The 26,330-nt window shown below is 53.4% G+C and overlaps 5 protein-coding genes and 1 long non-coding RNA gene across 15 annotated transcripts in view; 4 read left to right on the top strand and 2 right to left on the bottom strand.

Annotated features, from left to right (window-relative positions):
* The window catches only part of SLC7A8 (solute carrier family 7 member 8), a 51,057-nt gene extending 48,505 nt beyond the window's left edge, over positions 1-2,552 (top strand). For all 5 annotated transcript variants that reach the window (XM_047737755.1, XM_047737757.1, XM_047737756.1 and 2 more), the window contains one exon: positions 457-2,552. In XM_047737755.1, the coding sequence (XP_047593711.1) occupies positions 457-620 (164 nt within the window). In that variant the 3' untranslated portion in view covers positions 621-2,552. The remainder of the gene's footprint in view (positions 1-456) is intronic.
* Positions 638-17,996, bottom strand: LOC125104876 (uncharacterized). The gene is made up of 5 exons (XR_007128752.1): positions 17,982-17,996; positions 14,412-14,422; positions 8,184-8,190; positions 3,741-3,747; positions 638-749 (listed from the first exon to the last, which is right to left on the bottom strand). It is a non-coding gene; the product is annotated as an uncharacterized LOC125104876 (long non-coding RNA).
* Positions 5,927-9,533, top strand: CEBPE (CCAAT enhancer binding protein epsilon). 2 transcript variants are annotated; one of them, XM_047737761.1, is made up of 3 exons: positions 5,927-6,090; positions 7,421-8,419; positions 9,001-9,533. In XM_047737761.1, the coding sequence occupies exons 2-3, from the start codon at positions 7,910-7,912 to the stop codon at positions 9,334-9,336; spliced, it is 846 nt and encodes a 281-aa protein (XP_047593717.1). In that variant the 5' UTR covers positions 5,927-6,090; positions 7,421-7,909; the 3' UTR covers positions 9,337-9,533. The 2 variants fall into 2 exon arrangements, with proteins under 2 accessions (XP_047593717.1, XP_047593716.1); XM_047737760.1 differs by lacking the exon at positions 5,927-6,090 and having other exon boundaries at positions 7,339-8,419.
* On the top strand, positions 17,991-23,028 carry CIROP (ciliated left-right organizer metallopeptidase). 3 transcript variants are annotated; one of them, XM_047737753.1, is made up of 14 exons: positions 17,991-18,544; positions 18,656-18,749; positions 18,840-18,891; positions 19,135-19,278; positions 19,556-19,681; positions 19,890-19,974; positions 20,121-20,266; positions 20,341-20,512; positions 20,677-20,746; positions 20,821-20,917; positions 21,026-21,298; positions 21,519-21,748; positions 21,924-22,103; positions 22,611-23,028. In XM_047737753.1, the coding sequence occupies exons 1-14, from the start codon at positions 18,241-18,243 to the stop codon at positions 22,816-22,818; spliced, it is 2,181 nt and encodes a 726-aa protein (XP_047593709.1). In that variant the 5' UTR covers positions 17,991-18,240; the 3' UTR covers positions 22,819-23,028. The 3 variants fall into 3 exon arrangements, with proteins under 3 accessions (XP_047593709.1, XP_047593708.1, XP_047593710.1); XM_047737752.1 differs by having other exon boundaries at positions 20,674-20,746; XM_047737754.1 differs by lacking the exon at positions 21,924-22,103 and having other exon boundaries at positions 20,674-20,746.
* C7H14orf119 (chromosome 7 C14orf119 homolog) lies at positions 22,978-26,266 on the bottom strand. Of its 2 annotated transcripts, none has more exons than XM_047737764.1 (2): positions 26,146-26,266; positions 22,978-24,314 (listed from the first exon to the last, which is right to left on the bottom strand). In XM_047737764.1, exon 2 carries the CDS (start codon positions 24,311-24,313, stop codon positions 23,885-23,887), a length of 429 nt encoding a protein of 142 aa, XP_047593720.1. In that variant the 5' UTR covers position 24,314; positions 26,146-26,266; the 3' UTR covers positions 22,978-23,884. The 2 variants fall into 2 exon arrangements, with proteins under 2 accessions (XP_047593720.1, XP_047593719.1); XM_047737763.1 differs by lacking the exon at positions 26,146-26,266 and adding an exon at positions 25,682-26,106.
* ACIN1 (apoptotic chromatin condensation inducer 1) overlaps positions 26,163-26,330 on the top strand; it is a 34,894-nt gene continuing 34,726 nt past the window's right edge. For both annotated transcript variants that reach the window (XM_047737747.1, XM_047737746.1), the window contains exon 1: positions 26,163-26,330. In XM_047737747.1, coding sequence (XP_047593703.1) covers positions 26,193-26,330 — 138 coding nt within the window. In that variant the 5' untranslated portion in view covers positions 26,163-26,192.

Raw genomic sequence — 26,330 nt, 5'->3', positions numbered from 1 at the left:
TGAGTTAGGTCTCCTGGTCAGGAGGCCTAGGCTGGTCCACAGAGCTCTGGAGAAGAAGACTGGGCAGGAAAGTGTGGGTGCCTTCCCAGAGACCTCTGAGGAGAGGAGAACAGCTGAGGTTTGCACACAGACCCTAGAGCTGGAAGAATAGGCACCCTGACAGCCATTCTGCAGGAGCTGCCCTGGGCAGAGGCCAAGGGAGATCCTGGAACTGGTAGTCACCAGGCTTAGGGGAGGTGGGGGACTAGGGCTTTGATGGGAATGGGCAGCCAGCAGACAGGCTGCCCAGAGCCCCAGGAAGAGCAAGGTGGCTGTCTCCTGGAATGGAAGTCTCCTGAAGGCACCGGGGCTCTGCTGAGGCAACACCTGGGGCAGGGGAGTAGAGCAGGGTCATGGCCGGCTTGGTGGGGCGGGTGGGATGCTCAGCACTGACCCATTCTGTGTAACTTCCCATAGAGTCACTAACCCTCGTGAGCCAGAAGATGTGTGTGGTTGTGTACCCTGAGATGGAAGCGGGCTCGGGGAAAGAGGAGATAAATGAGGACACAGAGGAGCAGCGGCAGCCCATCTACCAACCCAAGGCCTCCAAGGACAAGGACTCGGAGCAGCCCCAACCCTGAGAACCACCACCGCCTCTCAGCTGGCTACTTCCTCCTATACCCCATTTTTGCTCTCCTTCCTTGCCTAGGTCCCCCCAACACACACACACACACACACACACACACACACACACACACACACACACAAAACTATAGACAAATACACTGACATTTGTCAAAGAACTAGCCTCTCGCCACCAGGACCTGTGTCTAAAACCCTCACCAGGGCTGCTCCAAGAAGTGGGAGGAGAGTGGAGCTTCTGGCCGTACCCCACAGGGCCCTCCCGCCTCAGGAGCCCAGTCAGTACTGCCTTCCCGCCTCATTCCTGAGCCCAAGGGAGGCCTCTGCTCAGAGAACCGGAAGCAACAGTGAGTCAGTTGGGGAGGGACAGACTCAGGCAAATCTGTCATCTTTAAAGGTCAGCTGGAGAGACTGGTATCACCCTCCCTTTACTAGGGACCCAAGAAATGAGAGATGCTTCCCTCTGCCCTCTCCTCTCCCCCTCCCCATGGTACCTCACCCCACCCCATCTTGGGCTCCCTGTCCAGAACAAGGTTCCTGGCAGGACATCACCTCCCTACTGAGCTAAGGACCAATGAGCAGGAGAACCGCCCCCTCCCCCTAACCCAAGCCAGGCCTGTGGAACAGACTGGGAAAGGCTCAAATTGCAGAAACCCAGCCCTGCCCCGTCTCCTTCATCCTGACCCCCACTCGGTGCCAAAGCTTCCTGAAGCCAGAAAGTCTTCTTATTTTCGATGTAGAGGACATTTCTCTCCTAATGGCAAAGCTGCTTAGCTCCTCCCTCCCCACTCCAGTGAGAAGGTACAGTCACTCCATGATCCCTGCAGCTACGCCCCCCACATACCTCCATGGAACCAGCACTGCTGGCAGCCCCCATTGTGCCCTTTCCCTCTTCTCTGGCTTGGCTCCGGGACCAACTGGTATGAAGGCTCCCCAAGACCTTCAGGCCAGAAACCCAAGCCAAATCAGCCTTAAATCACCTCCTATCCAAGAACTGGACCTAAAAATACTCCCTGATTTCTAACCCTCAGGATAGACCTGGTATGAAAAGCCTTTCTGGAATGGAGGGTGCTTTCCCACCCACCCCCCAGAAGTGTGCCCATCCCATAACCTCAGAGACTATGTGGGGAGAGAGTGTCTTCTGAAGGCCAGTTCCTTCCTCCTCCCCCAACTCCGACACCTCCCCTTCTGGTCCCACCACTGCCCTGTCTTAGGACAGCCTCCCAAACAGAATGAAAGGGCAGTGGCAGAAAGTACCCATTTTGGAGACACATTCTGGTTTGTGCACTTCTGGCCGTCCTGTGGGCAGAGGCTGCCTTTCCCTGCGCTCCAAGGGAACACCACCATGTTTACCCTGGGCCTTGCAGCCTCCCTACCACACTTGATGTGCTAAGGACTAGGATCCTTTCATCCCAAAGCAGGAGGGCCCCCTTTCCTACCTCCCCCTACTACCTGCTTCAACTAGAATATGCTGGGAGTCCTCCTGGCTTGCTTGGCTTTCCCAGCTTCCTACCTGGCCTGCCTGACTGCCTCCCCCCAACCCCAACTGGTGAGATGTCAGGTTTGGTTTGAGTTCCGGTCCCTTCAGAGTGGACCCCAGGTGTGCTGGGCCTGGCCCCTGGAAGGTCAGGGGACCACCCTCCTGTTCCCTCTTCTCATTCCACCAACCTCCATCCCTCCTTCAATTGTTTGGGTTTATTTGTTCGTTTGTTTCGTAAAGTGAATGCCTTACTTTTTTGGATAAATATTTTTGAAGCTGGCATTTCTATTTCTTTTAAATTTTTTAATGTAAGGTTGTTTGGGTGGGGCGGGCATTAGTTATACCTGGATAATAATCTTCTGTCTTTGAGTTGGTCTAGGGTTAGAGTTTGTTTTGTGGAGGGTTTTTTTTTTTCTTCTTTTGACGTAATAAAATTTTAAATGGAAACGAAGTTGTTGGTGGTAGTAATTCAGTGACCTTCTGAGACAGAGTCCCCGGGCATTTCCTATCTTCGTCAGGACTTTTGTTGCTAAGTTCCTTCCTGGATGGCATTCCCAGAGGCCCTTGCTCTGTCCCAGGAACCCAGTACCAGCAGACTCAAAAACTCTCTTGCATTTTTTGGCGGGGAGGGGTTGGTTTTTAACTACCTTTCGTTTTGAACCAAAAACTTCCTCATTTCTTCAGTGAAGTCCCAAAGTGTTCATTAAGTTCCTGCAAACTAGCTAGGAAGAACATCACCACTGCCCAGGTGGGAAGGTAGATGGCAGACAGGACTTTGCTGAGTGGAGGGAGGCAATGGCAGAGTGGTTCTCCAAGGTCTGGTCAGCCAAGCCTTCTGGCACTGGGACAGCTGGCACTGAATGGGAAAGGAAGGGATGGACTGAGCCTATGGAGAGAAGCCAGGGGCACTTAGGAAAGCAGCCAGCCAGATCCAAGGGGTTTGACAGAAGGGACTGGGACGTGAGGCAGGGTCCCCTCAGCTGCACGGAGCTGAATGAGAGGGCCGTGTCTAGTCTGCGGTCTAGGAAGGCTGCTGAGTGGGGACAAAGGAGGAACCAGGTACAGTAGGGACATGTCCACTGGTGATTTGGGTTAATTGCTGGAGGAAGTTGATGGGATTAGACCCAGTGCTTGCTTGGAGTGCCTCCTTCATGGGCAGCCGTCCCAGCTGCCTGTTCTGGGGCAGCATTACTCCAGAGCCAGCATGTCTGACAGACATGAGCAGGGGAGGGGGGGTGTTAAGACATCATCCTCCACCATGTGGGACACGTGAGGACACAGGCAGGCAAAATGCCTCACTCCCAGTCCCCGCCCAGCCCCAACACTCCTCATCTGTGGCTGGCATTTTTCTAGACTGAGGCTGGAGGCGTGCCAGTCACAGGGCACAGATGCTTGGCTCTAAGTTCCAGCTCAGCATCCACCAAACAGCTCTGTGTCCTTGAGCAAGTCACTTAACCTATTTAGTACTTTCTGAGAAAAGAAAAAAAAAAAAGTTTGAACCGAATCTCAAAGCTTTCCTCAATCTTCAGCCCAAGGTTGTCCCCAGATACTGACGGCAAAACTGGGCAGAGGCCAGTCTTATGCAAGAGGCTGTCCCCGAGGTCTCAAATCCACACTTTTGAACCCCTTCTTCCCCAACACACACACTTTTCCTTTTCATGGGCTGCCACTGTATTCTCCATGTTGCCCTGTTCCAGCAAGTCCGGCCCTCCCCAAAGCCCCTCTCGCTCTGTGGAGACACTCACTTCTATCCATCACCAGCAGCCCCCCTCCCCACATAAGTGACACATGCTGATCTTTTTAACCTGGGCCATGGTAAATGTGGGTGTCCTCCAGAGCACAAGTTATTTATGTTTAGCCTGGGCCTTTACCCAGTCTTAACCCTGTCAGTCCTTTAATGGTAGGAATTCAGATGCTCTGACCTTAGGGAATTTGGGGGGGGGGGGGTGTCACCGAAATCATAGCTGCATAAGCATTCATTTGTTAATTAGTCACACGACACACCTTATAACCATTGTGTCCAAGGAATTTGTTAGGTGCTGTGAGAATAGCAAACTTATTCCCGAAGTTTCTGGGTCAGCACAGATTTCAAACGCTTTGTTCCATTGTCTCCATAAAAATATTCATACTTGACAATCCACCTTTCGTTAATTCTTATTCAGGCAATACGGTCACCACAGCTGAAAAGGTTCAAAAAATGGATCTGACCCTACCCTCGAGGAGCAAATCATCTACAGGGAAAGAGGGCGAGAACGCTCCTGGCTCATAGGCACTGCTGACTGCCCACCCTGCCCGCTTGGGGAGGGGGGACCTCCAGCCATGGCAGACAGGAGCTGAATCTGCCAGATCCCCAGAGCCTGCACTGTGTCTGCTACTTCCGTGCCCCAAAATGCCTGTTAAACTGAGGCATCAGATGGGGCTGTAGATAATGTCTGCTTAGGACACTCAGATAAACTGTGGGCGGTGGTGGGAGGAAGGGCGGAAGACTCAACATTGCTCTCCATACAAAGTTTCATTAAACCATCTGACAAAGTAGAAGTTACTACTGCCATTTTACAAGGAAGGTTAAATAACTTGCCCAAGGTCACCAGACTGGGATGTGACAGAGGCAGGATTTAAGCCCTGGTCTCTCTGACACTCCACCGCTGCCATGCTTGGCTGGCTCCCTGTTGTAAGGACTTGGTGAAGGAGGTGATCTTTGAACTGAGGCCTGTTACAAAGTCACTAAGAAAATATACCTGCACTGTTTCCATTAAGGCAAACAGGTAGCAACTGAAGCAGAAAGGAGAAAGAGAGCCTGCTGACCAGGGAGGGCTTCATTCCACACCTGAGCAACTCCACAGAACCCAAGACTCCCCCAGCTCTTGTCTGGGACTGCCCTCCCCATCCCTGCTCCTGTCCAGACCCCCCTCCTCCCCTGCCCAGATATCCAGAATGCTTCCTGCCCTCCCCAAACTCCTCGGTTACTGGGAAACGTAATGTCAGTACTCCAGCAACGTCAGCCACCAGCCTAGAAGGTGAGGGACTGGAGGGAGATCACTTATCTCCCCCTGGCCCCAGCCTTTCTCATTTCCTGCCGGCTCTATTTGCACACTTCCCTGCTTCCTCCAGGGCCCCGTTCACTGGCTACTGACGCACTTACCCCCCCCCCCACCCTCCCACCCGCGCGGCAGACTAAGGGCAAACAGGGCTCTCTGAGTCACACAGCTCCCCCTTTCTCTATCCCTAATTGCCTAGGGGTTTCAAGAACTAGTCCACTGCCTTTTCCCCCCAAGAGCAAAGTTGCATCCTTGCCTGACCTTGGGCGGTTGGGCCTTTCAGCCTAATTTCCCTCCTTGATAAGGCAGATTTAAAATGGCATCGGTCTTGCTTTCCTTCCTACTTAACTCACAGGGAACCGATCAGTATGGAAAAGTGAATGTTTCAATTACTAAAAAGAGCATAACTCCAGAAAACGTCAGGCCTTAACCGTCATCACTACTTCTAAGTCGGAGAGGCCTAGAATTTCTTTTTTTTTTTTTTAAAGATTTTATTTATTTATTTGTCATAGAGAGAGAAGCGAGAGTGAGCACAGGCAGACAGAGTGGCAGGCAGAGGCAGAGGGAGAAGCAGGCTCGCTGCCAAGCAAGGAGCCCGATGTGGGACTCAATCCCAGGACGCTGGGATCATGACCTGAGCCAAAGGCAGCTGCTTAACCAACTGAGCCACCCAGGCGTCCCGAGGCCTAGAATTTCTGCTCATTGAGACAGGACCCTCGCCCCAGTCCTCTCAGCCTGCCCACTCTCCCAGTAACTGCGCTGCAAGACCCCACCTCACCACGATTCCCCTCCCTCCTCCCAGAGGCCCGGCAGGATCCTGCCCTTGCAAGGGCTGCGGAAGCCTGCCCCCTGCCGTCCACCGGATGCCTGACCACAGCAGCCCCTCTAGTTCCGCATTCTGGACCAATATTGCCACCTGCCGGTCAACAGAGGCATTCCTGCCAAACTGAGGTAGTTCAGCTCTGGTTACCTGTTTGACCCAAGGTCCTTTGAAAGGGAGATGAGACAGATACCTACCCAACCTACCCTTCCGGTCCCTGAGTTCTGTCTCCAGGATGCACACAGATCTCCCAATGCCAGGTCAGGGTTCTCAGAGAAAGGACCCTAAACTGTGCCCAGAAAGCTCCTGGGGTTGATGGGGTGGTGGGGAGCAAGGGAGGGAGGAAGATGCTGGCTGGAAGGGTAACTATCCTGACGCAGAGGCAGGCCTGTCTGCACCTGCTTACTCTATTTTACCATTCAGTGCCACCCATATCCCATCTGCGTCTGTCCCCACTGTGGCCTGGCCCTTGGTGTACCCTACTTGTTAAATCTTCTGGCCTCCATGGGGTGCTCCCAGCATTTGCCAATGATCAAAGAGCCAGTGACGCATTTCTGCATCCTTTCCCTCTTCTGGACCTCTAGTCCCTTTTGTAGGTGAAATTCAAGGTAAAAACAGAACCACAGCAATGCCTCTAACAGGAGAGAGTGGGGAGTTCCCAGAGGAAAAAGAAAAGGGAAGGGAGAGGGGGCCCAGCATGAGACCCAAAGTGCCGAGCATGGGCTTCTCCTGGAGCCCCTGAAGCAGTCCCAGGAAGAGATGATGACAAAAGAGAAGGCTTCTCAAGCCTCACAAGAGGAAGTGGACCCAAGAGACACGCATCGAGGTCAGAGAACGGCCACGCAGGAGGAAAGACAGCAAGCCGAGCTGCAGGGAGTGCCTGAGCCCTGTGGCCCCAGGCACAGGAAACAGGGCTGAGCCCCAGGACCAGAGCAGGGGGCAGAGCACCAACCTGAGGCTCCCGCAGTGCAGGGCAGCTGGAAGGGGGAGCACTGGAGCCACCCACCAGAAGAGTGTGGCTGTTGGCTCCTGGGGCAGGGGCCTGCCTGGGCCTGGGGCACAGGGCCCAAGTCGGGAGCAGGTACCTCAGCCCAGCCTTGGCAATGAGCGACAGTGCCCGGCTGCTAGGGCCACCCTGGGCTAGAAGCATCAGAGGGTTTGGGCTATTGCACAAAATCCTAGCAAATGAGCGTGCTCTGCACCACAGGACCCCGTGTATGGCTTGGTCGCAGAACTTATCACTATAACCCCCTCAAACAACGCCCCTGGCCTGCCCCCAAAAGAATGCCCTGGGGGTGGGGCTACAAAAGGAAAGGACTGCCCCTGGGGGGAGGTGGAGCCCAGCCTTGCTGGGGGACAGAGAGGGAGGCGTGTCAAGGGAGGAGCTCAGATCAGGTGGGGGGTCGGCACTGGAAGAGGGTTTTCTCTGTTCATTCTGACTTGGTACCTCGTTCTGCACAGAACTTTTTGGAAGTCGGAGGGAGGAGGACACTCAGAGTGAGGTGTTGCCTTCAGCGAGGACTCTGGAATCCCCTGGACTCAAGAGGAAAGGGGGAGGCATTCCCAGAAGCATCAGCCAGGCATCTCAGAGCCCTGGCTTGGACCCTGACTAAGGAGTGCTCCCAACTGCTAAATAGGCCAGGGGCCCCATTTCTTTAAGCCCTGAATCCCTCCCTCTGGGGTGCGCCCTGCCCCTCCCTAAGTCACCCCAGGGAGAGAGGGGGGAAAAAAGGGAAGAGAAAAGAGGCATTGACTACAGAGGAAGGAAAAGGAAATAGCAGAGGTGGGAGGAGAGAGGCCACTCAGGAGTGGGTGACAGAGGAGAACGGAGAGGGCAGATCTAGGGCAGATCTAGGGCAGGGGGAGATAGGGAGAGGGCAGGCAGAGCATCCCAGAGGGTGCCCCAAGAGTAGGGCGGCAGGGGCGGGGAGCCGAGGGGGCGGGCCGGCCATGTCCCACGGGACCTACTACGAGTGTGAGCCCCGGGCTGGCCAGCAGCCTCTTGAGTTCTCAGGGGGCCGAGCGGGGCCCGGGGAGCTGGGGGACATGTGTGAGCATGAGGCTTCCATCGACCTCTCCGCCTACATCGAGTCTGGGGAGGAGCAGCTCCTCTCCGACCTCTTCGCGGTGAAGCCCGCACCTGAGGCCCGAGGCCTTAAGGGACCCGGAACCCCTGCCTTTCCCCACTACCTGCCACCGGACCCACGGCCCTTCGCCTACCCACCACATACCTTCGGCCCTGACAGGAAGGCCTTGGGGTCTGGCATCTACAGCAGCCCAGGGAGCTATGACCCCAGGGCTGTGGCTGTGAAGGAGGAGCCTCGGGGGCCAGAGGGCAGCCGAGGGGCCAGCCGCGGCAGCTATAATCCCCTACAGTATCAAGTAGCACACTGCGGGCAGACGGCCATGCACCTGCCCCCGGCCCTGGCAGCACCCAGCCAGCCCCTGCGCGTCCTCAAGGTAAGTGCAGGTCAGATCTCGTTCCTGCCACCCAGGGGCTGGAGGGAGACCAATGCCAGGTGGGGCATTCTGTGCTCTGTTTGCGCTTAGGGGTCAGTGTTTGTGTTTTGCTCTGGGAGACCCACTGTGCTCACCGCACCACCACGACCCTGCTTTGCTTCTCTGTCACTTCCTTCTCACCCTGAACCCCACCATGTGGCTGGGATCCCGGACGTCCTACAGTCCCTGCCGGCCAGCTGACTTGCCCGGACCTCGAGACCCATCACTCCCTTCCTCTTGTTTCTCTGCCGCCTGCTTCTGGAAGGGGAAATGCCTACCAATTGTTAAGACTAGAGCCTCAAAAGAAATTGAAGGAAAGTGTCCTCAGACAGTGTGGGAATGGGAAAGAGAGTCTGGGTCAGAGCAGGGGTCCCTCTGCACGCGGCAGGGCGATGGCTGTTCTGACCGGGAGACCAGAGCTGGCTCTGGACCCCGGACCTGTTTGATGCCTGGGCGTTTCCGACTGCTGCGATTCCCGCCCGGCCGCCACTCTGCGTCCTGGCCAGCCCTCACCTCTGGTCGGTCTGTGCCTTCCCCTCCAGGCTCCTGTGGCCGCCGCCGCACCCCCCTGCAGCCCCCTCCTCAAGGCGCCATCCCCAGCTGGCCCCTCGCACAAAGGCAAGAAGGCGGTGAACAAGGACAGCCTGGAGTACCGGCTGCGGAGGGAGCGGAACAACATCGCAGTGCGCAAAAGCCGCGACAAGGCCAAGAGGCGCATCCTGGAGACGCAGCAGAAGGTGCTGGAGTACATGGCGGAGAATGAGCGCCTCCGCAGTCGCGTGGAGCAGCTGACCCAGGAGCTGGACACCCTTCGAAACCTCTTCCGCCAGATCCCTGAGGCCGCTAGCCTCATCAAGGGCGTGGGGGGCTGCAGCTGAGCCAGGCTGACAGACTATGGCACCAGCCCCTCCCCCTGCCCCGGCCCAGCCTGACCCTGGGGATCCCTACCCTGCTGGGGCCCTAGAGCACCTCACAGGCCAAGCCTGAGACAGAGACCGTGGACAAATGGCAGCGGGTGGCAAGGGAGGAGGGCAGACCCCAGCATAATGATTCTGTGGCCGAATAAAATTGCACTATGACTCAGTAATGGGCCTACGCCCCAGGCCTGGGAATTGGGGGGGGGGGGGTGCACGTGGAACATGGGGGCTCCAAGGGCAGGGAGGGCCTGTTGCTGGGTCTGCAGATCTCTTGGTTCTATTCCCAGATGAATATCCAAGAATAGAGATACACTGCCCACAGCTTGCCCCCAGCACACCACACGGCCAGGCTGTGTGTCTGCCACTCTGCTCCTCTCTTCCCCCGCCCCCACCCCAGCCCACTCTGTCCTTCCAGATGATGAAGGCACCCCACCCAACAACCCCACCGGGCCTGCGGCAGCCTCCAGATACTTCCCTAACCGAATTCTGTGGCTTGTGGGGGAGATCCCAGTGCCACCCAGTCCCTTATGCCTAGGCCTGCTGACCCCAGTGCCTTGAAATATGGGTCTGGGAGCTCCTGTCAGCTTCCAGATGGCTCTGCCATATTTAGGGCTCCCTAGCGCTGCAGCCAGGACTCGACCACTTCTCTCTGGTTCCACAACTTGAGCCCACCAGCCTGACATCCGCCACCCCACCGTGGCTCCCACCCACTCCCTCATTGTCCCTCACTCCCTGGGACTCGGGTTCCCCATAGCACTAGAATCTGAGTGCCTGCGGGGAGACTCCATTGGGAAAGGCCTCGAGACCTGTGTGAACAGGAGAAAGTTGATAATGAGGAAAATAATCCACCTGTGCCAGTGAAACCCCCTCATGTGAAGCATACCCTCTTTCATGGAGCACTAGCCCAAGGGCATCCATCTGAATCTCCCTCCTGTTTTTGCTAGCTGTGCAATGCGAACCAGTTACCTGTGTGCCTCAGTTTCCCCATCTGCACCATAGAAGGAGGCAGCATTAGTACCCACCTCACAGTGTTGTTGTATTCATAGACAAACATGGCCTGGCACATGGTAAGGTGACCAGTCATTATTATTCCATTTTGCTAGAACTGAAAGGACCTTAGGATCTTATCTAAACTTCTCACTTTGCAGGTGAGGAAACTGAGGCCTTGGGTGGGGAGTGGGTGGTAGTGGGGTGCTTAGCCAGAGTCACACAATTGCTTAGAGGCAGCGCCAAAAATAGCTCCAAAAAAAATCACGGATCTCCGGAGGTGCTGGAGGAGACCTCAAGAGATCGTCTGGTGGGCTTTGGCCTCAGACGAGCAAGATAGTGAGAGCCACATCTTACAGATAAAGCGGCTGAGGGCCAGAGGGGATAAGAGACATTCTCCTGACACTCTCTCTGTCCCTTTGCTGTGTCAGCACAGGGCACCTTCTCTAGGCCATGCTCACGCCCTCTCCACAGAGGCACACCGCACGGGGCGGGCCTGCCAGTTCCATTCAGCAAGTAACCAAGGACTGTCAAGACACAAGATGCAGTGCGGGCCAGAGTATCTCCCAGACCACCAATGTTATGTAGGCCCCTGCTGAGAAAGCCCGAGTTGGAGGTCAAGGAATAACTTTCTGAGAGGGGAAAGGCAGGATCCTCTCAGTCTCTTCTCTCTCTCCCACCCTTCCCCTTATTTCCACACCCCTAGCGGCAGAGACTTCCTATGTGTTGGGCACCTGTGTGCACCATGCCTGCCTCACTTAGGACTCAGCCCCTCTCCTGCCTTTGCCTCTGTGTCCGTCAGGCACTCTCTCCTCCACCTGTCCCTGGAGCCTACTGTCCCAGATCTGGTCTGGGTAGATAAATTCGAACCTCGCTGGATGGTTTATTCCCTCACCAGTGGGCGTCCTGAGTTCATAAGGGGGAGATGCCCAGGAGAATCCTACACCTCACTTCTAGCCCAGGGGGATGGGGTTGCATAAGGGGGGTTTGTACAGAACAGGGTAAGTGACTCAACCTCCGGATTTCCTCCTCTCAGCTCAAGACCACTGCCCCTTGACTTATTTTCAAGGTTCTGGGTGATGGGACCTTCGGTTGCTTCAGCATCAGCCCGGAGCTGCTTTCCCACCATTCAGAACTGGGTCTCCTCCCAGCCCCCCACCACCCTGTGGCTCCTTGAGGCAGGGGCCTGGCACCAGGGCTGCAGAAGAGTCATGGCCCCGGCTTCAGAAAAGAGCACACCTGGTCTGTGCATGAGCACAGGTGGCGAACATGGCCCCAGATCTCTGGCAGATCACATCCCAGAGAGGTGACAGGTAGTCTGAAGACACATTTTCTGAATCAGGCTTTTCACCTGACCTCGACTGGTGTGGGCCAGAGTAGACTTATTCAACAAGTATTTGTTAAACATCTTTCCTCTTGTGGGTCCTCGTCGGGTGTCAAGAACACTGTGGTGACCAAGACAGATCCAGGTCTTAGCCGAATGGGCGGGAAGAAAAAAGCACCACGATAGTGCACACTAGGTGTCTTCCTTTGCCCTTCTAGATCCCCTCAACCCCTGGTCATCGTGCTGTGCTCCAGGTGGGACAGGATGTTGCACGGAGGATAAAGTTGAGTGCTTCTCCCCCAGCTCTCTCTTGTGGGGGACGGGCACCTTCCATTGTCCCCTCTCACAGATGCCACCCTTATGGCCTTGGGGGCAGTAATGGAGCCTGCGGCAGCTAGCCAATGTCTTCATCATTCCTTGCAGCTCTCCCTCAGTCCGGTTCCTTCACACCTCTACAAAGCACCTTCAGTAAATTCATTAATTACTCCACTCGGGAAAACCAAATACACAAGCAGGAAGGGAGGATATTTTTGCTGGGGTGGTCAAGGACAGCTTCTCTGAGGAGGTGACATTGAAGTTGAAACCTAAAAAATTTCAGGGAGGAGGCAGACGTGCCAAACTGGCGGGGAGGCCTAAGACATCCGATGATCAAGAAAAAGAAAGGAAGCCAAGGAGGCTGCCTGAATGGAAAGGAGGAGGAAAGGGAAGAGCAAGAAAATGCCTTCCTCCATCTAGAATGAAATTGCCAAGAACTTTCTTTCCATTCCCTCTGCAGGAGAGCTCAGTCTCTAAGAAGCCCATATGGGCCAGAGAGCAAGATTCCAGTACCCAAGCCCTTTCTCCCGAGTTGCTGTAGGGAAAGAAGAGGCAGAAAGGAGGAGCCCCAAGGCACTAATCCTCGGGACACACTGACTTTAAGAAACCAGCAGATCAAGATCCTAACAGCATACATGTGCATTCCCATTGCTTTAGACTCTACAGTGGGATCAGGCCCAGTTTTCCCTCATGAGCTGAGCCTGGAACCCAGATGAGAATGCTGAGCTGAAAGTCAGGATCTCAGGCCTGGGGGAAATGGCAGAGGAGAAGGAAGGCTGTTTGGTGATACTGGGAAGAGAGAGGAAGCTGCCCAAGGTGAGCCAGCTAAGGTCAGTCCTGCAGTGGCTGCTTGTGAAAGCCGCTCCCCTGCTCGGTGTACACCTCCCACCCCACCCCCGACGGATTGCCACACGCCTGGGCCCCCAGGGCCCCCATCCCAGTGTTGCAAGATCCCGGTTGGGGTTGTGGGGGTGGAAAGGGGCCTCTTCGCCTCCACCCCTACCCTGCACCAGTGAGGGAGGGGGCTATAGGATGCAGGGGGCTGTATAGGAGATGCTGAAGCAGCGATAGCCAGGGCTGGCTGAGGGCCTGTGTGCCTCCTCTCCGACAGGCCAGTCACTTCCTGTCACCCTCGCCAGCCCCCAGCAAGCACACCTCCCCTTTCAGCCTGTGCTACTCCTAAGTGGGAATGGTCTAATTCGGACAGGACTTCTGACTGGCCCCTGTCAGTGCAACTATAAGCAGGCCTGGTCCTGGAAAACCTTCAAAGGCACAGGAGGCTACCCCGCTGGAGACATGGTCGGTGCTCTTAGAGGAAAATGGCTGCCACTGGCCACCAACTCTGACTTCTGGAAGAGCAGAGGGGTCCTAGGACTTGGGAATTGGCAGGCTTCCTAACAGGGAGAGCCCCACCTACAGAGCTGCGACCTTCCCTTTGGTTTTAGAAACAGAGATCTGAGGTAGGTAGAGGCAAGCCACATACAGAATGGCTCCCACAAGCCAGACTTACTCCGAGGCCCCCAACTTGTCCAAGCCTATGTCGCCCCCCACACCTAGCACTGCTGGCCCTGGCCAGGTCATCCCACCCTGCTGCAATCGGGACGGTTTGCAAAACGCCTGCTGGCTCCCGCTTTGTCACCATCTGAGGTTAGGGCTGCGCTTGGGAGATAAGCCCAGGCCCCACCCGCCGTCCAGAGCGAGCCGGCTGGCCTGCTGCAATCGGGACGGTTTGCAAAACCCCGGCTGGCTCCCGCTCTGTCACCATCTGAGGTTAGGGCTGCGCCCCAAGATAAAGTCTAACCCCGCCTACGGGCTGGGCCTCCAAACCTCTCAAGCAGCAGGACCAAGGGACAAGAGCTCCTGGGAAGCCACTCAGGGTCTGGAAGCCTCACTCAGGCCCAGCACAGAGATGCCTCTGCCTGGTCTTCCCCTCCCTGCTTTTCCCCTCCATCCCTAACCTCACCTCTGCACGCCACCCATCCTCATTACCATCCTGTCCCCACACTGCCCATCTCCTCTCCTCACCTTCTACCTTACATCCCCACCTGCCCTCCCCACTCACATCCCTCCTGTCTCCTCACCATGCCCATTCATGTATTCATTTGCTCAAAAAATAATTATAGGGGTGCCTGTGTGGCTCAGTTGATTAAGTGACTGCCTTCAGCTCAGGCCATGATCCTGGAGTCCTGGGATTGAGCCCCGCATTGGGCTCCTTGCTCAGCGGGAAGTCTGCTTCTCCCTTCAACCCTCCCCACCTCGTGTTCTCTCTCTCTCTCTCAAATAAATAAATAATCTTTAAAAAAAAACTTATAACACCTACTTCAGGCTGGACACTTTGCTTGTTATAGAAGCTACAGGATAAAGGAGGAGAGCAGTTCCGCCCCAGTTACAGATCATGAAGGGGATAGACACACACAACACCTCAAATAAATTGATTATTCTAAATGGGCAGGGGTATGTGGCAAAAGCGAAGGGTGACTGGGATGGATGTTAACAAGGGCACCTGACTGAAAGGTGAAGGTCAGGCAAGGCTTCTTTGAGGAAGTAACACACAGACATCTGCAAGGTGAGGGAGGAGTCAGACAGGCAAAGGGCAGGGGTTCCCAGCAGACAGAGAAATGCATGCCAAGGCCCCAGGCAGGCCCTTCCTGGTCACTGATGGACTGGGGAAGAGACCGAGTCAGAGAGGGGCTGAAGCCACATCTCCCTCTGAAGGAATCCAGAGCATGGGAGGGATGAACCACCTCCCAAAGGATGAGGATATTTCCTGTCCTCTGAGGAGAAAGAAGGGATAGCAGCAGCGATAGACACAAGTGCAGGGAGGATGAAAAAGGCGGCGCCTTCGCCTGTTCTGTCCAGTGGCTCTGTCTTTACCAGGACAGAGGAGCTCAGTGCTAGGGACCGAGCAGAGGCTCAGAGGAGCAAGACCCCAGGTGCTGTGAGGGAAGAGGACTGAGATCTCTGACTTGAGGGCGCCCCGCTGAAGTCAATGATGCCAGTGGCGTGACCGCAGGCTGTCCTCTGGGGTGATTGCCCTCAGTGGTCCTTAGCTGCTGGGGGCCAGTGTAGAGAAGACAAACGTTCGGGGGCAGAAGGCACAGGACAGACAGTGAAGGAAATCCCTTTCAAAGGAGGGATTTGGTGATGAGCCTGGAGGTGAAGATGAAAAGACAGGAAGGGCCAGCGGTTCTTCCATGAGCCCCTAGAAGAGCGGCAGTAAGCCCACTTGAGCAAACCAATGGTAAGGAAAGGAGATCATATCAGAGCGGGTGATGTTTGATTCAGTTATTTCATAGGTGCTACAGTTTCTGGTGATGATAAGGCTCCCGGGAGTGGCTTGCTGAAGTGGAACAGAGAATGCTGGAGATGGGCCAGCGAAGGAACTGAGAGGTCAGTATGCCAGATGGAACATCCACATGGACCATGAAGTCACCAAGACATGCTCTGCTCGTCCCCATCCTCTCCCACTCCCTCTCCTTATCCTAGCTGGCCTCTACCTCCTCCCCTTTCTCCTTAACGCCTTCCCTCCCTGTCCCTGATTTCCTCCTCTCACCTTGTCCCTTCCTGCCCTCTTCATCTTCTGCTCTGTGGTCTGCCCCACCCTCTGCCACAACGCATCCTCTCCTTACCCTTCTTCCCTCCTGTCTCCACCCATTCTCCCCGCTCCCCCTCTTTCTCAAGCTGCTTCTCTGATCGATCGATCTTACTTTTAGTCTCCACACTGTGCACTTGAGAAAATGATAGCAGGGTGGCTTAAACCCCACATTCACCACTGACCCACACTGCCTAATTTTGCTGTGCCTCGGTTGTAAAATTGGGGTAATTATAATCATTCCTACCCTGGAAGGTTGCCAAAAAGAATACATGATTCTAAAGCACTTGCAAGACATCTGGGCACAAAGGGTATGCTCAAATAACTGTTATTTTCACCCTCTCTCCTTACCTCCTCTTTATTCCCAGCCACCTTCCCACCTCCGTTATCCCTCTGTGCCTACTTAACACCTCTTCAAAGAGGCACAGGCGAATCAGACTCAGCCCCTGCCCACAGTCTAGCAGGCGAATAAGCACAAAAATAAATGTCAGGAGAATGTAATAGCGCTACTTGAAAGATGTGTGAGAACTGGTATTGGAGGACAGGGACGAGGCAAACCACCTTTCCCCCCCCGGGGGGAGGTGGGTAAAGAAAAAAAACTCAGCAGGTGGAGACCCTCTCAGCTGGCTCTGGAAAGACTAGGACGAATTTGCCTGGCAGAAGCAGGAAAGAGGTATTGCAGCAGAAGAAGCACGAGGTGTTTCTGGTGCCGTTGCCGCTGGAAGGTAGAAGTTCTGCAGGCATGTGTGAAGTTCAGCTGAACTCCCGCCCTGGCCGGGGAGCACCCTCCTCGATGCAGCCACAAGGGGGCAGCAAAGTACTAGGAGTGACAGCAGCAGGGTGGGGGCTGTGTGGGGGTACCTGAGGAGAGCCCCACAGACCTTGACCCCCTTGGGCAAATCTGCCCGCCTAGCCAGGAAAAGGAGGGCATGTGATACGTGGAGGAAAAGATTTGCCTTAGAAAAAGAAGAGGAACCCTGTAAAGATTGATGCACATGTCAAGAAGAACAGAGCCATTCTCCACTGAGTTGAAAGTGTAGAATATGAGCCGCTGACGTGACTTGGTATTGAACATGAGCTGGAGGCTGTTCTCAGCACCCTTTTTTTTTTTTTTTAAGTAGGCTCCAGGCCCAGCATGAAGCCCCATGTGGGGCTTGAACTCACGATCCTGACACTTAACCTACTCAGCCACCCAGATGCCCCTGAAGAAGTCTTTGCTTCCTCCTCAAAGCAACCTTGCCAGGGACATGCAGTCATCCCCCTTTTGCAAATGGAAGCCTGGAGGCATTGGGCCAAAGTCACCTAGGTGGAAAGCGACAGAGTTGGTTTGGCTCCAGCATCTGGCTGCCTCCCTTGTAACTGGTTGTTCCAGCCACAGGTTTGGTAATGTCCAAGTATAAAATCGAGCCTCCCTGGCAAGTCAGCAGCTTTTCTGTAAACTCTTGTCCTGTCTGTAATTAGCTGTGTTGCTTTATGTCACTTCACCCCTGACCTGTTTCTTCAAAAGTTAAGCAATGGGGTTAGGTTCTGTTCCTTCATCCACAAACTGACGACTAGGCCCTGGGGACAGTGCTGAGCACTGCAGCTACCAAGCCAGCCGGGAAGCAGTCTTACCTGGAAGGAGTGAGGGACCGGAAGAAAGGGAGAGCCACTAAGCCAGTGATCATTGCAAGAGAGAGGAGGAGATGCCCCTCCTGTGAAGTGGGCTCCCTTCCCCCTCCAAGTGCGGAATTTGGGCAGAAGGTGTTAAGCACAAAAGGCTTCCCAGCATAATTATAGGGAAGGTAGAAATTGGCCAGGTGGGCAGGGAAGGAGGAGTGTATCCAGACAGGGGAAACAGGATGTGAAAACACAGCATGAACAGAGAAAACAGGGAGTTCCAAGAGCTGGGTGAGAACATCCTTGAGCACATTCTATTAATGTCCATTTTAAGAGGTGACTTTCCCTTCCAGCATGCCCATATGTGGCTCTGTGAAGCCTCACGGAGCTAACACAACAGCTTTTCCTAGGAGGGGTCAGTCAGCCAAAGTGTATTTCCTGAGCACCTACTAAGTGCCCTGCATAGATGGGAGAGGTGCCTGAAAGCCTCACAGTTTAGTTAGAGTCCACCCAGCTCTGAGAGCAGGGCCAGGGATGTGCAGAAGCCTCGTTTGCCCATCTCCAATAAGATAAGTAGGCATCTATGAAGCACAGAGTGTCCCCATGAACACCGTTACATTAACACTGATTTTGTAGTTCTGGGATGGTTCCAAGGTTATCTACTCAGAAGGAGGGCAACTAGGATGAGAGATTCCTGAATGAGGCAGGCTCCCCCCTGGAAAGATCAGCTGAGGCCTTAAGTAATAACACTGCCTCCCCTTCCCCCACCCCCCTGCCCCACCATCAAACACACACACACACTCTGCTCCCCACCTCTAGCACCCTCTGGGGGTGGCAGCTTTGGCCCTAGTTCACATCCAACCTCCTGCTGGGAACTGCGGATGTGGATTTTGTCAACAACACACTCAAATCTTGAAAAGCTAAGTGAGAGAGGTGCAGAGGGGTATGGAGAGAGATAGTAGAGAAGGGGAAGCGGGAAGTCAGTGAGGCAGGGAAGAGAGGAGCAGAAGACAGGATCCTGGCCAGGTAAAGAAGAAACACTTGCAAAATGTTCCTGCTGCTGCTGCTGGTGGGGACGGCTGTGAGCAGATGCCTACATGATGAGACGCAGAAGTCTGTGACCCTTCTCAGGCCCCATCTCTCCCAACCTGCACCCAGCTTCCGCTTTTCCGCCCTCGCCCTGCCTGGCTCCCATGAGCCTCAGCCCCTACGAATACGAACCTACTCTATCAGAGACCCTGTATCAGATGGAGCTTGGGAGCCGGAGGGAGCAGGAATGAGAGGGGGACCACGAGCCCTGGCCCTGGCCGCAGCCAGACAGGCTGCTCAGCAACTCCAGGGGATGCTCACAGGTGAGCGGGGAGGCAACAGGAGGGCTGAGGAGCAGAGGGCCAGGCAGGAAGACGACCAGAGAAAAGGAACTCTAAGATGTTGAGGTGAAACTGACCACTCATTTTTTTAAGTCCCTCCAGTGCAAGGCCCTCTGCTTCTGAGTCGAGACCCCGCACAGTACTGCCACGCTGTCTGGGGGGACCCAGACGCTCCAAACTACCACAGGTGAGTTCGTGTTGTTGAGAATGTATATACGACCTCTTCAGGGAACCCAAAGATGGCTCCAGCTCACCTACAGATACTCACGCTTGGCAGGTGCAGCCTCTTGAACCCAGGGTACAAAGGAGAGAGTTGCCTGGGGGCAAAGGTGAGAGCAATTTCTCAGATTTCTAGCCTGCCTTGACTTCTCCAAGACTATTAACATCAAAATTACTTAATGTGCTTCCTAACAAAAGTAACTTCCTGAGCCCCTTCTCCCCCTGGCAGTTTATCAAATCAGAGACCTGGGGGTAGGAGGGATGGCAGGAGTCCCTATTCTGATAAAGACTCACTCCCAGTTTCCTGCTGTCCTCATCTGCTAAGCTAGATGCAACATTTCACTTCTGGACAGATCCCAGATGCCCATCTCCGTGGTTACGCATTGTGGCCAGAGCACGGTCCCCCACAACTGGTCCAGCCAGATGGACCCGGGGTCCAAGACACGGATTTTCTCCTGTATGTGTGGGTGGCCCACACTTCCAAGTGCCGTGGAGAGGTGAGACCCAAATCAAATCCTTTTCTTGTTCTGCCTCTCTTAATTTTAAATATTATGGGAAGGGGAAGAGAGCACAAAGGCAGTTTTTATTAACTTGTGATTATTTGAGGTGACTCGGTCATGTTGATGAAGTTTCGGTGGGAGCTAAACCCCTTCAAAGCCATCCCCTGGAGCTATCCCTGCTGAGTTCCCTGGGTGTCCATTTTCAGGAAGAGTGCTTCTGTGTTCCCCCACTTCCCTGCCTTCCACCTCTGACCTTGTCCTGGCCCATCCACAGCCCTCTGTCATAGCCTATGCTGCCTGCTGCCAGCTGGACTCGGAAGACAGACCCCTTGCTGGTACCATCATCTACTGTGCCCAGCATCTCTCCAGCCCCAGCCTCAGCCACAGTGACATTGTCATGGTGACTGCTGCATGATAAGTGGGAAGGCGCAAACAGGTTGGGGAGAGGGGCAGGTCATTCAGCTTCCCACGGAATGAAAGAATCTATTAAGGATGGAGGAGAAGGTGCCTCAACTCTAGGAAGAGCTGACTGGGCAGAGGAACTATCCAGTGGCAGGTCAACCTGCTCCGTCCCCGGTCTCCCTCATCCTGCGGTCATTTGTCCTCAGGTCACACTCCATGAATTGCTCCATGCTCTGGGTTTCTCAGGACAGCTCTTCAAGAAGTGGCGGGATTGTCCCTCAGGACCCAGTGGTAAATGGGAGGAATGAGGGCAAGCTTTCCCAAGATGTCAACAAGAGGGGATCACTAGCCCCCCACCAATGCCTTCCTTCCAGTTCTGCTCCCCTCTTCCTAAGCGTTCCTCACCTCATATTTCCTTCTTCCCGTTCTGTGCTCAGTTAGAGAGAACTGTTCTACAAGGCAGCAAGTGACAAGGAGAGATGAGTGGGGACAACTGCTTCTTACCACCCCAGCTGTTAGCCACAGCCTGGCCAGACACTTGGGAGTGCCAGGGGCTTCACCGGGGGTTCCCTTGGAAGAAGAGGTGAGAACAGGATGCCCAGTGGTGCTGGAAGGAGGAGGGAGTGGTCAGGTGGCAACCAGCTCCCTCCTCCCTAGGGCCCTCTGTCTTCACACTGGGAGGCCCGACTGCTCCAGGGTTCTATCATGACTGCTACCTTTGATGGTGCCCGGCGCACTCGACTGGATCCCATCACTCTTGCCGCCTTCGAAGACTCCGGCTGGTACCGAGTCAATCACAGCGCAGCAGAGGAGCTGCCGTGGGGCCAGGGTGAGAACAGGGGAGACTGGCAGAGGGCCGTGGGGGCAGTGAGAGTTTGGGTGGGGATTTTCTGCCGCTGAGGTGTCACTGAATCCGTGAGCACAGCTCGAGCTGAGGGACACTTGGGGCTTCTTTTGTTTGGAGGGCTCTTTCTCTTCCTATCTCTCCAGCAGGATCTGGCCTGGAATTTGGCCTGGTGACTACATGTGGGGCTGGCTCCTCAGACTTCTTCTGCACTGGCAGGTAGGTGTGCTGTGTGGTTGGGGTGATACGGCTGTCGGGGATCCTAGTGGTCAGCTGCCCTCCCTTCCACGCAGTGAGCTGGGCTGCCACTATCTGCATCTGGATAAGGGAAGCTGCTCCTCAGACCCCATGCTGGAAGGCTGCCGCATGTACAAGCCCTTGGCCAATGGGGTGAGATGACTAGAGAATAGAAAGGAAAGGAATGGAGCTGGCCCAGAGCGGAGTCAATTTCTAAGGCATTTCGGTAAACGCTTTTCTGCCTCCTGCCTCGCCCCTCAGAGTGAATGCTGGAAGAAGGAAAACGGGTTCCCACCCGGGGCAGAGAACCCCCATGGGGAAATTTACCATTCCCAGAGTCGTTGCTTCCTCGCCAACCTCACTTCACACCTGCTCCGTGAGGATGAGACCAGGCATCCGTCTGAGATCCCACATCCGGTGGAAGCAGAGCTCACCGGCCGCTGCTACTTACACCAATGCACAGAGAGAGGAGCGTATGAGGTGCGGGCCGAGGGGACAGCCTGGGTCCCATGCCTTCCCGGAAAGGCTATTCAGGTTGGTATCATAAGCAAAAAGCCACATAGTGCATTGGCAAAAGGAAGTCTAAAAGTGCTCATATAGCAGTACTATTCCAACCTCTTCCGATGTTCTTTCATTTTTCACTAAGTGCCCACTGAGTCCATGACCCTGATCTAGATTGTACTTTTTCCTTAGAAGGGGGGCTTGAGCAGGCAATTGAGGTCCTAAATACATCCTGCTATGTATTTCCTTGCAGATACCTGGGTACTCTGGTCTTCTCTTCTGTCCCCGGGGTCGGCTTTGTCAAACTTTCATAGGTACCAGTGCTGTTACTTCCCCACCTGTGAGTCTTCCGCCTCAAGACCTGTTATTCCAGCTGTCTTTACAATTAGCTGGGCCCCCAGGCCCCTCGGTGGGGAAGGAAGAGCTGGACGGGCTGACCGAAGCAGTACTCCAGGCTCTGGTGAGCAGAGGCGGTACCGGCAGGTAAAGGGACAGTTCAGGCTGAGGATTTATACAGTGGGCCACAGGAACGGCTTAAGTGGGTTACTTCACAACACTCCTCTAAAGACTTTATCCCACTCCTAAGCCTGCACCTGCTTCAGGAGATATACTCTTCCAGGGATTCCTCCTCCTTTAAGAGATCCAAATGTCCCTATAGGTGCTATTTCCACAGCCCCTCCATTACCACCAGTCTGGTGTTCACTGTGTACATGGGCAAGTCCCCTGGCTGCCAAGGGTCTTCGGTTGGTATGCTGCACAGGGACCTGACCCTGACTCTCCAGCAGAAGCCCCTAGAAGTACATTATGGAGGAGCCAGCTTTACCACGGGACACATCAAGTAAGAGAATATCCTAAGTAGTTTTCTTTCAAATTTCTGGAGTCCAGATGTTGGAAATTGCATTAAGCTCTCACTCATATGTAGTTTTAGGGTTATTTCAGAAGACAACTAATGTGATCACCTCAGCTCTGTCACTATGGGACACCTTTCCCTCCACAATCATGGACTTCTCCATCTCTAGGACATAGGGATCCTAGTCCTCTTCCTCCCTTAAGTACTAATGGGGCACCATGTCCAGTCACCCAAACACCATAGTCTAACTCTTCCCTTAAACTTCCCCTCACTGCCAAGTTAGGTCTCCTTCCAACAACTTAAGTTGCTGGGAGGCTCAGACTTTGGTCTTTTTCCTACTTTCAGGTTCTATATTCCTGACTTCTGACTTCCTGTGTAGCTTACTGATTGGAAGAGGCAGGGTTTCATGAGCTCTGCGTATTAGGATAAAGGTGAAGTCCTTCACCTGTAAGCCTAGGCATTATTCCAAGCCAAACATTACTTCTGTGTTCCTAGGTTGCTGGTTATCTTGGACCATAAGCCCTCTGTGACCCATCTAGCACTGTCCACAGGACTCTGCCTAACACTGCTTATCCTGGTGGGTGCACTGGGAACCGTGGCCTATCAGAAACGAGCTACTCTTCTGGTGGCACCATCTGGCCCTCACCGTTCACCAGAGCTCCAAGACACAAGGGGCCCAGTTACAGGAATGAGGGAGGTGTGATGTTACCCAGAGAATAACAGGATAGATATGGAAGATTATTTCTTGGAAGACAACTGGATGGCAAGTCTACACTTCAGTTCTGCTTTTCTCAAAATGCCTCTTTCTTTAGGTATCACCTCTATACTAGCCTTGTAATGAAAAAAAAAGCGAAAGACATGGTTCTGAAGATCCATTCTTTATTCTGATACAAAAAATAAACCCTTCAACCTATGAAGAGTGTCACTTGTTTTTGTTTCACAATCAAACTTACAGAATAGGAATCTGTTACCAGCTCCAAGAATATCACATATGCTTTAGGAAAAGTCATTGCTATTTAGATTCAAATAAACATCAGTGTGAGAAAGGAGTAACGAATTATCTCCCTTTCCTGATTTTTCCATAATCTTACAAAATTATCACTAGGAAAGCTAATAGTTGGGATGTCAACATAATTATGCCAGAAGCTGATAAGGGCAGTGAAACCAGCCATGTGAATCCAGTTAATCTACAAAAACATGACCTTTTTTAATAGTCCTTCTCTCTGTTTCTGGAATAGGAAGGCTCTACTTTATAGCCCCATGGGCCAGCAATACACTTGAGTTACAATGTGTAGGTTCCTTCTGGTTATACTTGCAAAATAAGCCATGGAATTCTTGAGGGTGTGACATGTAGAAAGGAACAAGCTAGGAGGCAGACTGCTGATCTGGATTGACTTAGATGGAAAACATTCCTATGAGCAGTCCAGTTGATAGGCTGTTAACGTTAAATAAGCAAGCCTTGGGGCGCCTGCGTGGCTCAGTCAGTTAAGCGTCCAACTCTTGATTTGGGCTCAGGTCATGATCTCAGGGCTGTGAGATCGAGCCTCGTGTTGGGCTCAGTGCTGAGCCTGGAGCCTGCTTAAGATTCTCTCTCTCCCTCTCCCTCTGCCCCTTCATCCCCCAAAGAAATAATCAAGCCTGTACTGGTCAACAAGTTCAGTTAGCAGATCAGGATACCATTCCTAGGCCTTTAAGTAACACATCTGAAGATCTCGCGGTGAAGTTGCAGCTCCACCAGCTGTGAGTATCTTCTTTGACTTTAATGCCCATCAGTCCTTACCAGCCGTAGCAGCCACTGCCTGGTAAAACTTTGCCACGAAGTCTGGCTCACTGACCTCTAGCTGCCTGACAAATTCATTGCGCTCCTGCTCAGCCCAACCTCGAAACCACTGATCCCAAAGTCGTAGCTGGCACTCAAAGATACAAGGTGGTCGGTTTGCTCCAGACACACTAAGCTGCTCCAGCCTTTCCAGCAGTGGCTGTAATTTTCCTGGCACTGCCTTAGCTACCAGGTCCTGTAGGAAACGTTCACGCTGTGGACCTGACCAACTGGCAAACCAGTGAAGAATACACTTCATCTCCTGGGAAGTGATGTAAGACATTGGGGGAGGGGAAGAGTTAGTAATACCATCTGGTACTGGAGGTAGTGGAGAAGGGAGGGATAGTGGTATTGAAGACGAAGATGATTCCAGTGGCATCCTGAAACATAAAAGCACTGTTATATACTCTCTAGAGTAACCAAAATACAACTTCCCAACAAGGAATCTTATCAAAAACAGCATCTACAGATAAAATTACTTTTCAACAATTCAGCTTACAGGAAAACAAAAGGATAATTCATATAGGTCATTATCCGATTACCTCAGAGAAGTCACTCAAGAATAACTTCATTTCATACTTGCCAACCTCCCTCTTTTTCAGACCCATCACCCTCCCTGACCCCTTCTCTCCATTATTCTTATAAGAAACCTAAAAATAACCAACATATTTCTTGCTCATTCTCCCTGGCCTACTTCTGTGTTCCAGGGTGAGTGAAGAAAAAACGATTAATGTTGGTGCATCTCACCTTCCTTAAGATGAAAAAAGGTACACATTTTAAAATCTAGTACATGCAGATGGTCCTGGGCATAGATGCTAATCATCCAGAGCTATCAACGGTGAGAAAAGAAAAAAAAAATCACATATGATGAAAGAGCCTTCTTTGTAATGTGCACATAGCCTCTGAATTATGCCCAGAACTTTCTAACATCCATTTCTTCCTTATATTTCCAGTAAAGCACCACGAAAAATTAAGAGCAGAGTAAGGGTGCCTCACCCAAAAGAAGATAACACAGTAAGAAAAAACAGAAGCCACATATTTATTCAAGACTGAAAAAAGTCTAGTCGGTTTGGTGGCTTAGGAGTCTAATAAGTGTTACACTGCTGTAGATGTGTAACGACTGATGTCTTTGCACATTTTCAAGGTTTAATGCAAAACATACAGTGATGTCCTGCCATTGATTTGCATCAGTAATGCAAACAGAAGGTCAGTTAACTTGAATATCAGGTTTCGAGTTCCACAGTTTGAATTTCTAACAATGAAAACCTTAAACTACTTATCAGTAATCTATTCTGTCTGCATTTCCTCTGCTGAAAGTTGGGAGTATTTGTAGTAACAAAGAAAAGAACCTCTAAGCAATCAACATCAGTCCAGTACCCAAACAGTCCAAGGAGATCGCCTTTTTCACAGCAATTCCTCCTAAGGAACTTTATTCTTACTCGAGTAAGAAAAAACTTTCGTCGGGTCTTGCGACATGGCCTCCACAGCAAACTCAAATTCAAAGAATATGAATCAGTTCACAGTTTGGGCCCAAAGACACGGTGCTGCCACTTGCCCACTTTGGAGGCCACGGAGCCTGGCATTCCAAGGACCCAAAGAGCAACGTAGTCTTAGATGGGAGTGGCGGGGACTCAGCGATTGGGAGGCGGCAGGGGGATCGGTAGCAGAGCGGGCAGTGCGCCCTACTAGCGTAACCCGCAAACACCAAGTCTGACCCAGCCTAGACAAAGACTTCTACCCCGCTTACCTCCCCTTTCCTCTCACAGGGCACCCGAAGACCGTCACAAAAGTGCTTAAACTCCAACTGTCGCCCCTGCTTCCATGTTTCCTGAAAACCCTAAACAGGGCCAGCCCGGCAGCCCACGCACTTCCGGTCCCGGACCAGCCCCAAACACCCAAGCTCCTCAGCGTCTACAGCCTTAGGTTCGGAGATGGCCGAGTAACTCCGATTTTGGTTATGCCACAGTCGACGGCTTCCGAGTACATTCGATTCACAGCCTCGGTAAGACGAAAATAACCGAGCTCTGAAAGCAGAGGGAGGGAGGGGGAAGTGGCTGGAGGAGGGAAAGAACTGATTGGTGCCGATGTAGAGACGGAAATACCCGAGCAGTTCCGGAGGAACCCGGGGAGTTCTGAGTGGTAATCGAGGGGTTGACTATGGCAGTGGGCGGGGTCAACTCGGTACGTTCGAAGGGCGTTGGCGGAAATTACCGAAGATGCCCGAAGCCGTCGGGACGGACCCGAGTACCTCACGCAAGATGGCGGAGCTGGAGGAGGTGACTCTGGACGGGAAGCCTCTTCAGGCGCTGCGGGTGACCGACCTGAAGGCCGCACTGGAGCAGCGAGGCCTAGCGAAGAGCGGGCAGAAGAGTGCCCTGGTCAAGCGGCTCAAAGGG

This window comes from Lutra lutra, chromosome 7 (genome assembly GCF_902655055.1).
Source record: "Lutra lutra chromosome 7, mLutLut1.2, whole genome shotgun sequence".
Taxonomy (NCBI): Eukaryota; Metazoa; Chordata; class Mammalia; order Carnivora; family Mustelidae; genus Lutra; species Lutra lutra.
Note: the sequence above shows the minus strand (reverse complement) of the source record. Positions and strands in the feature narration are given on the sequence as shown.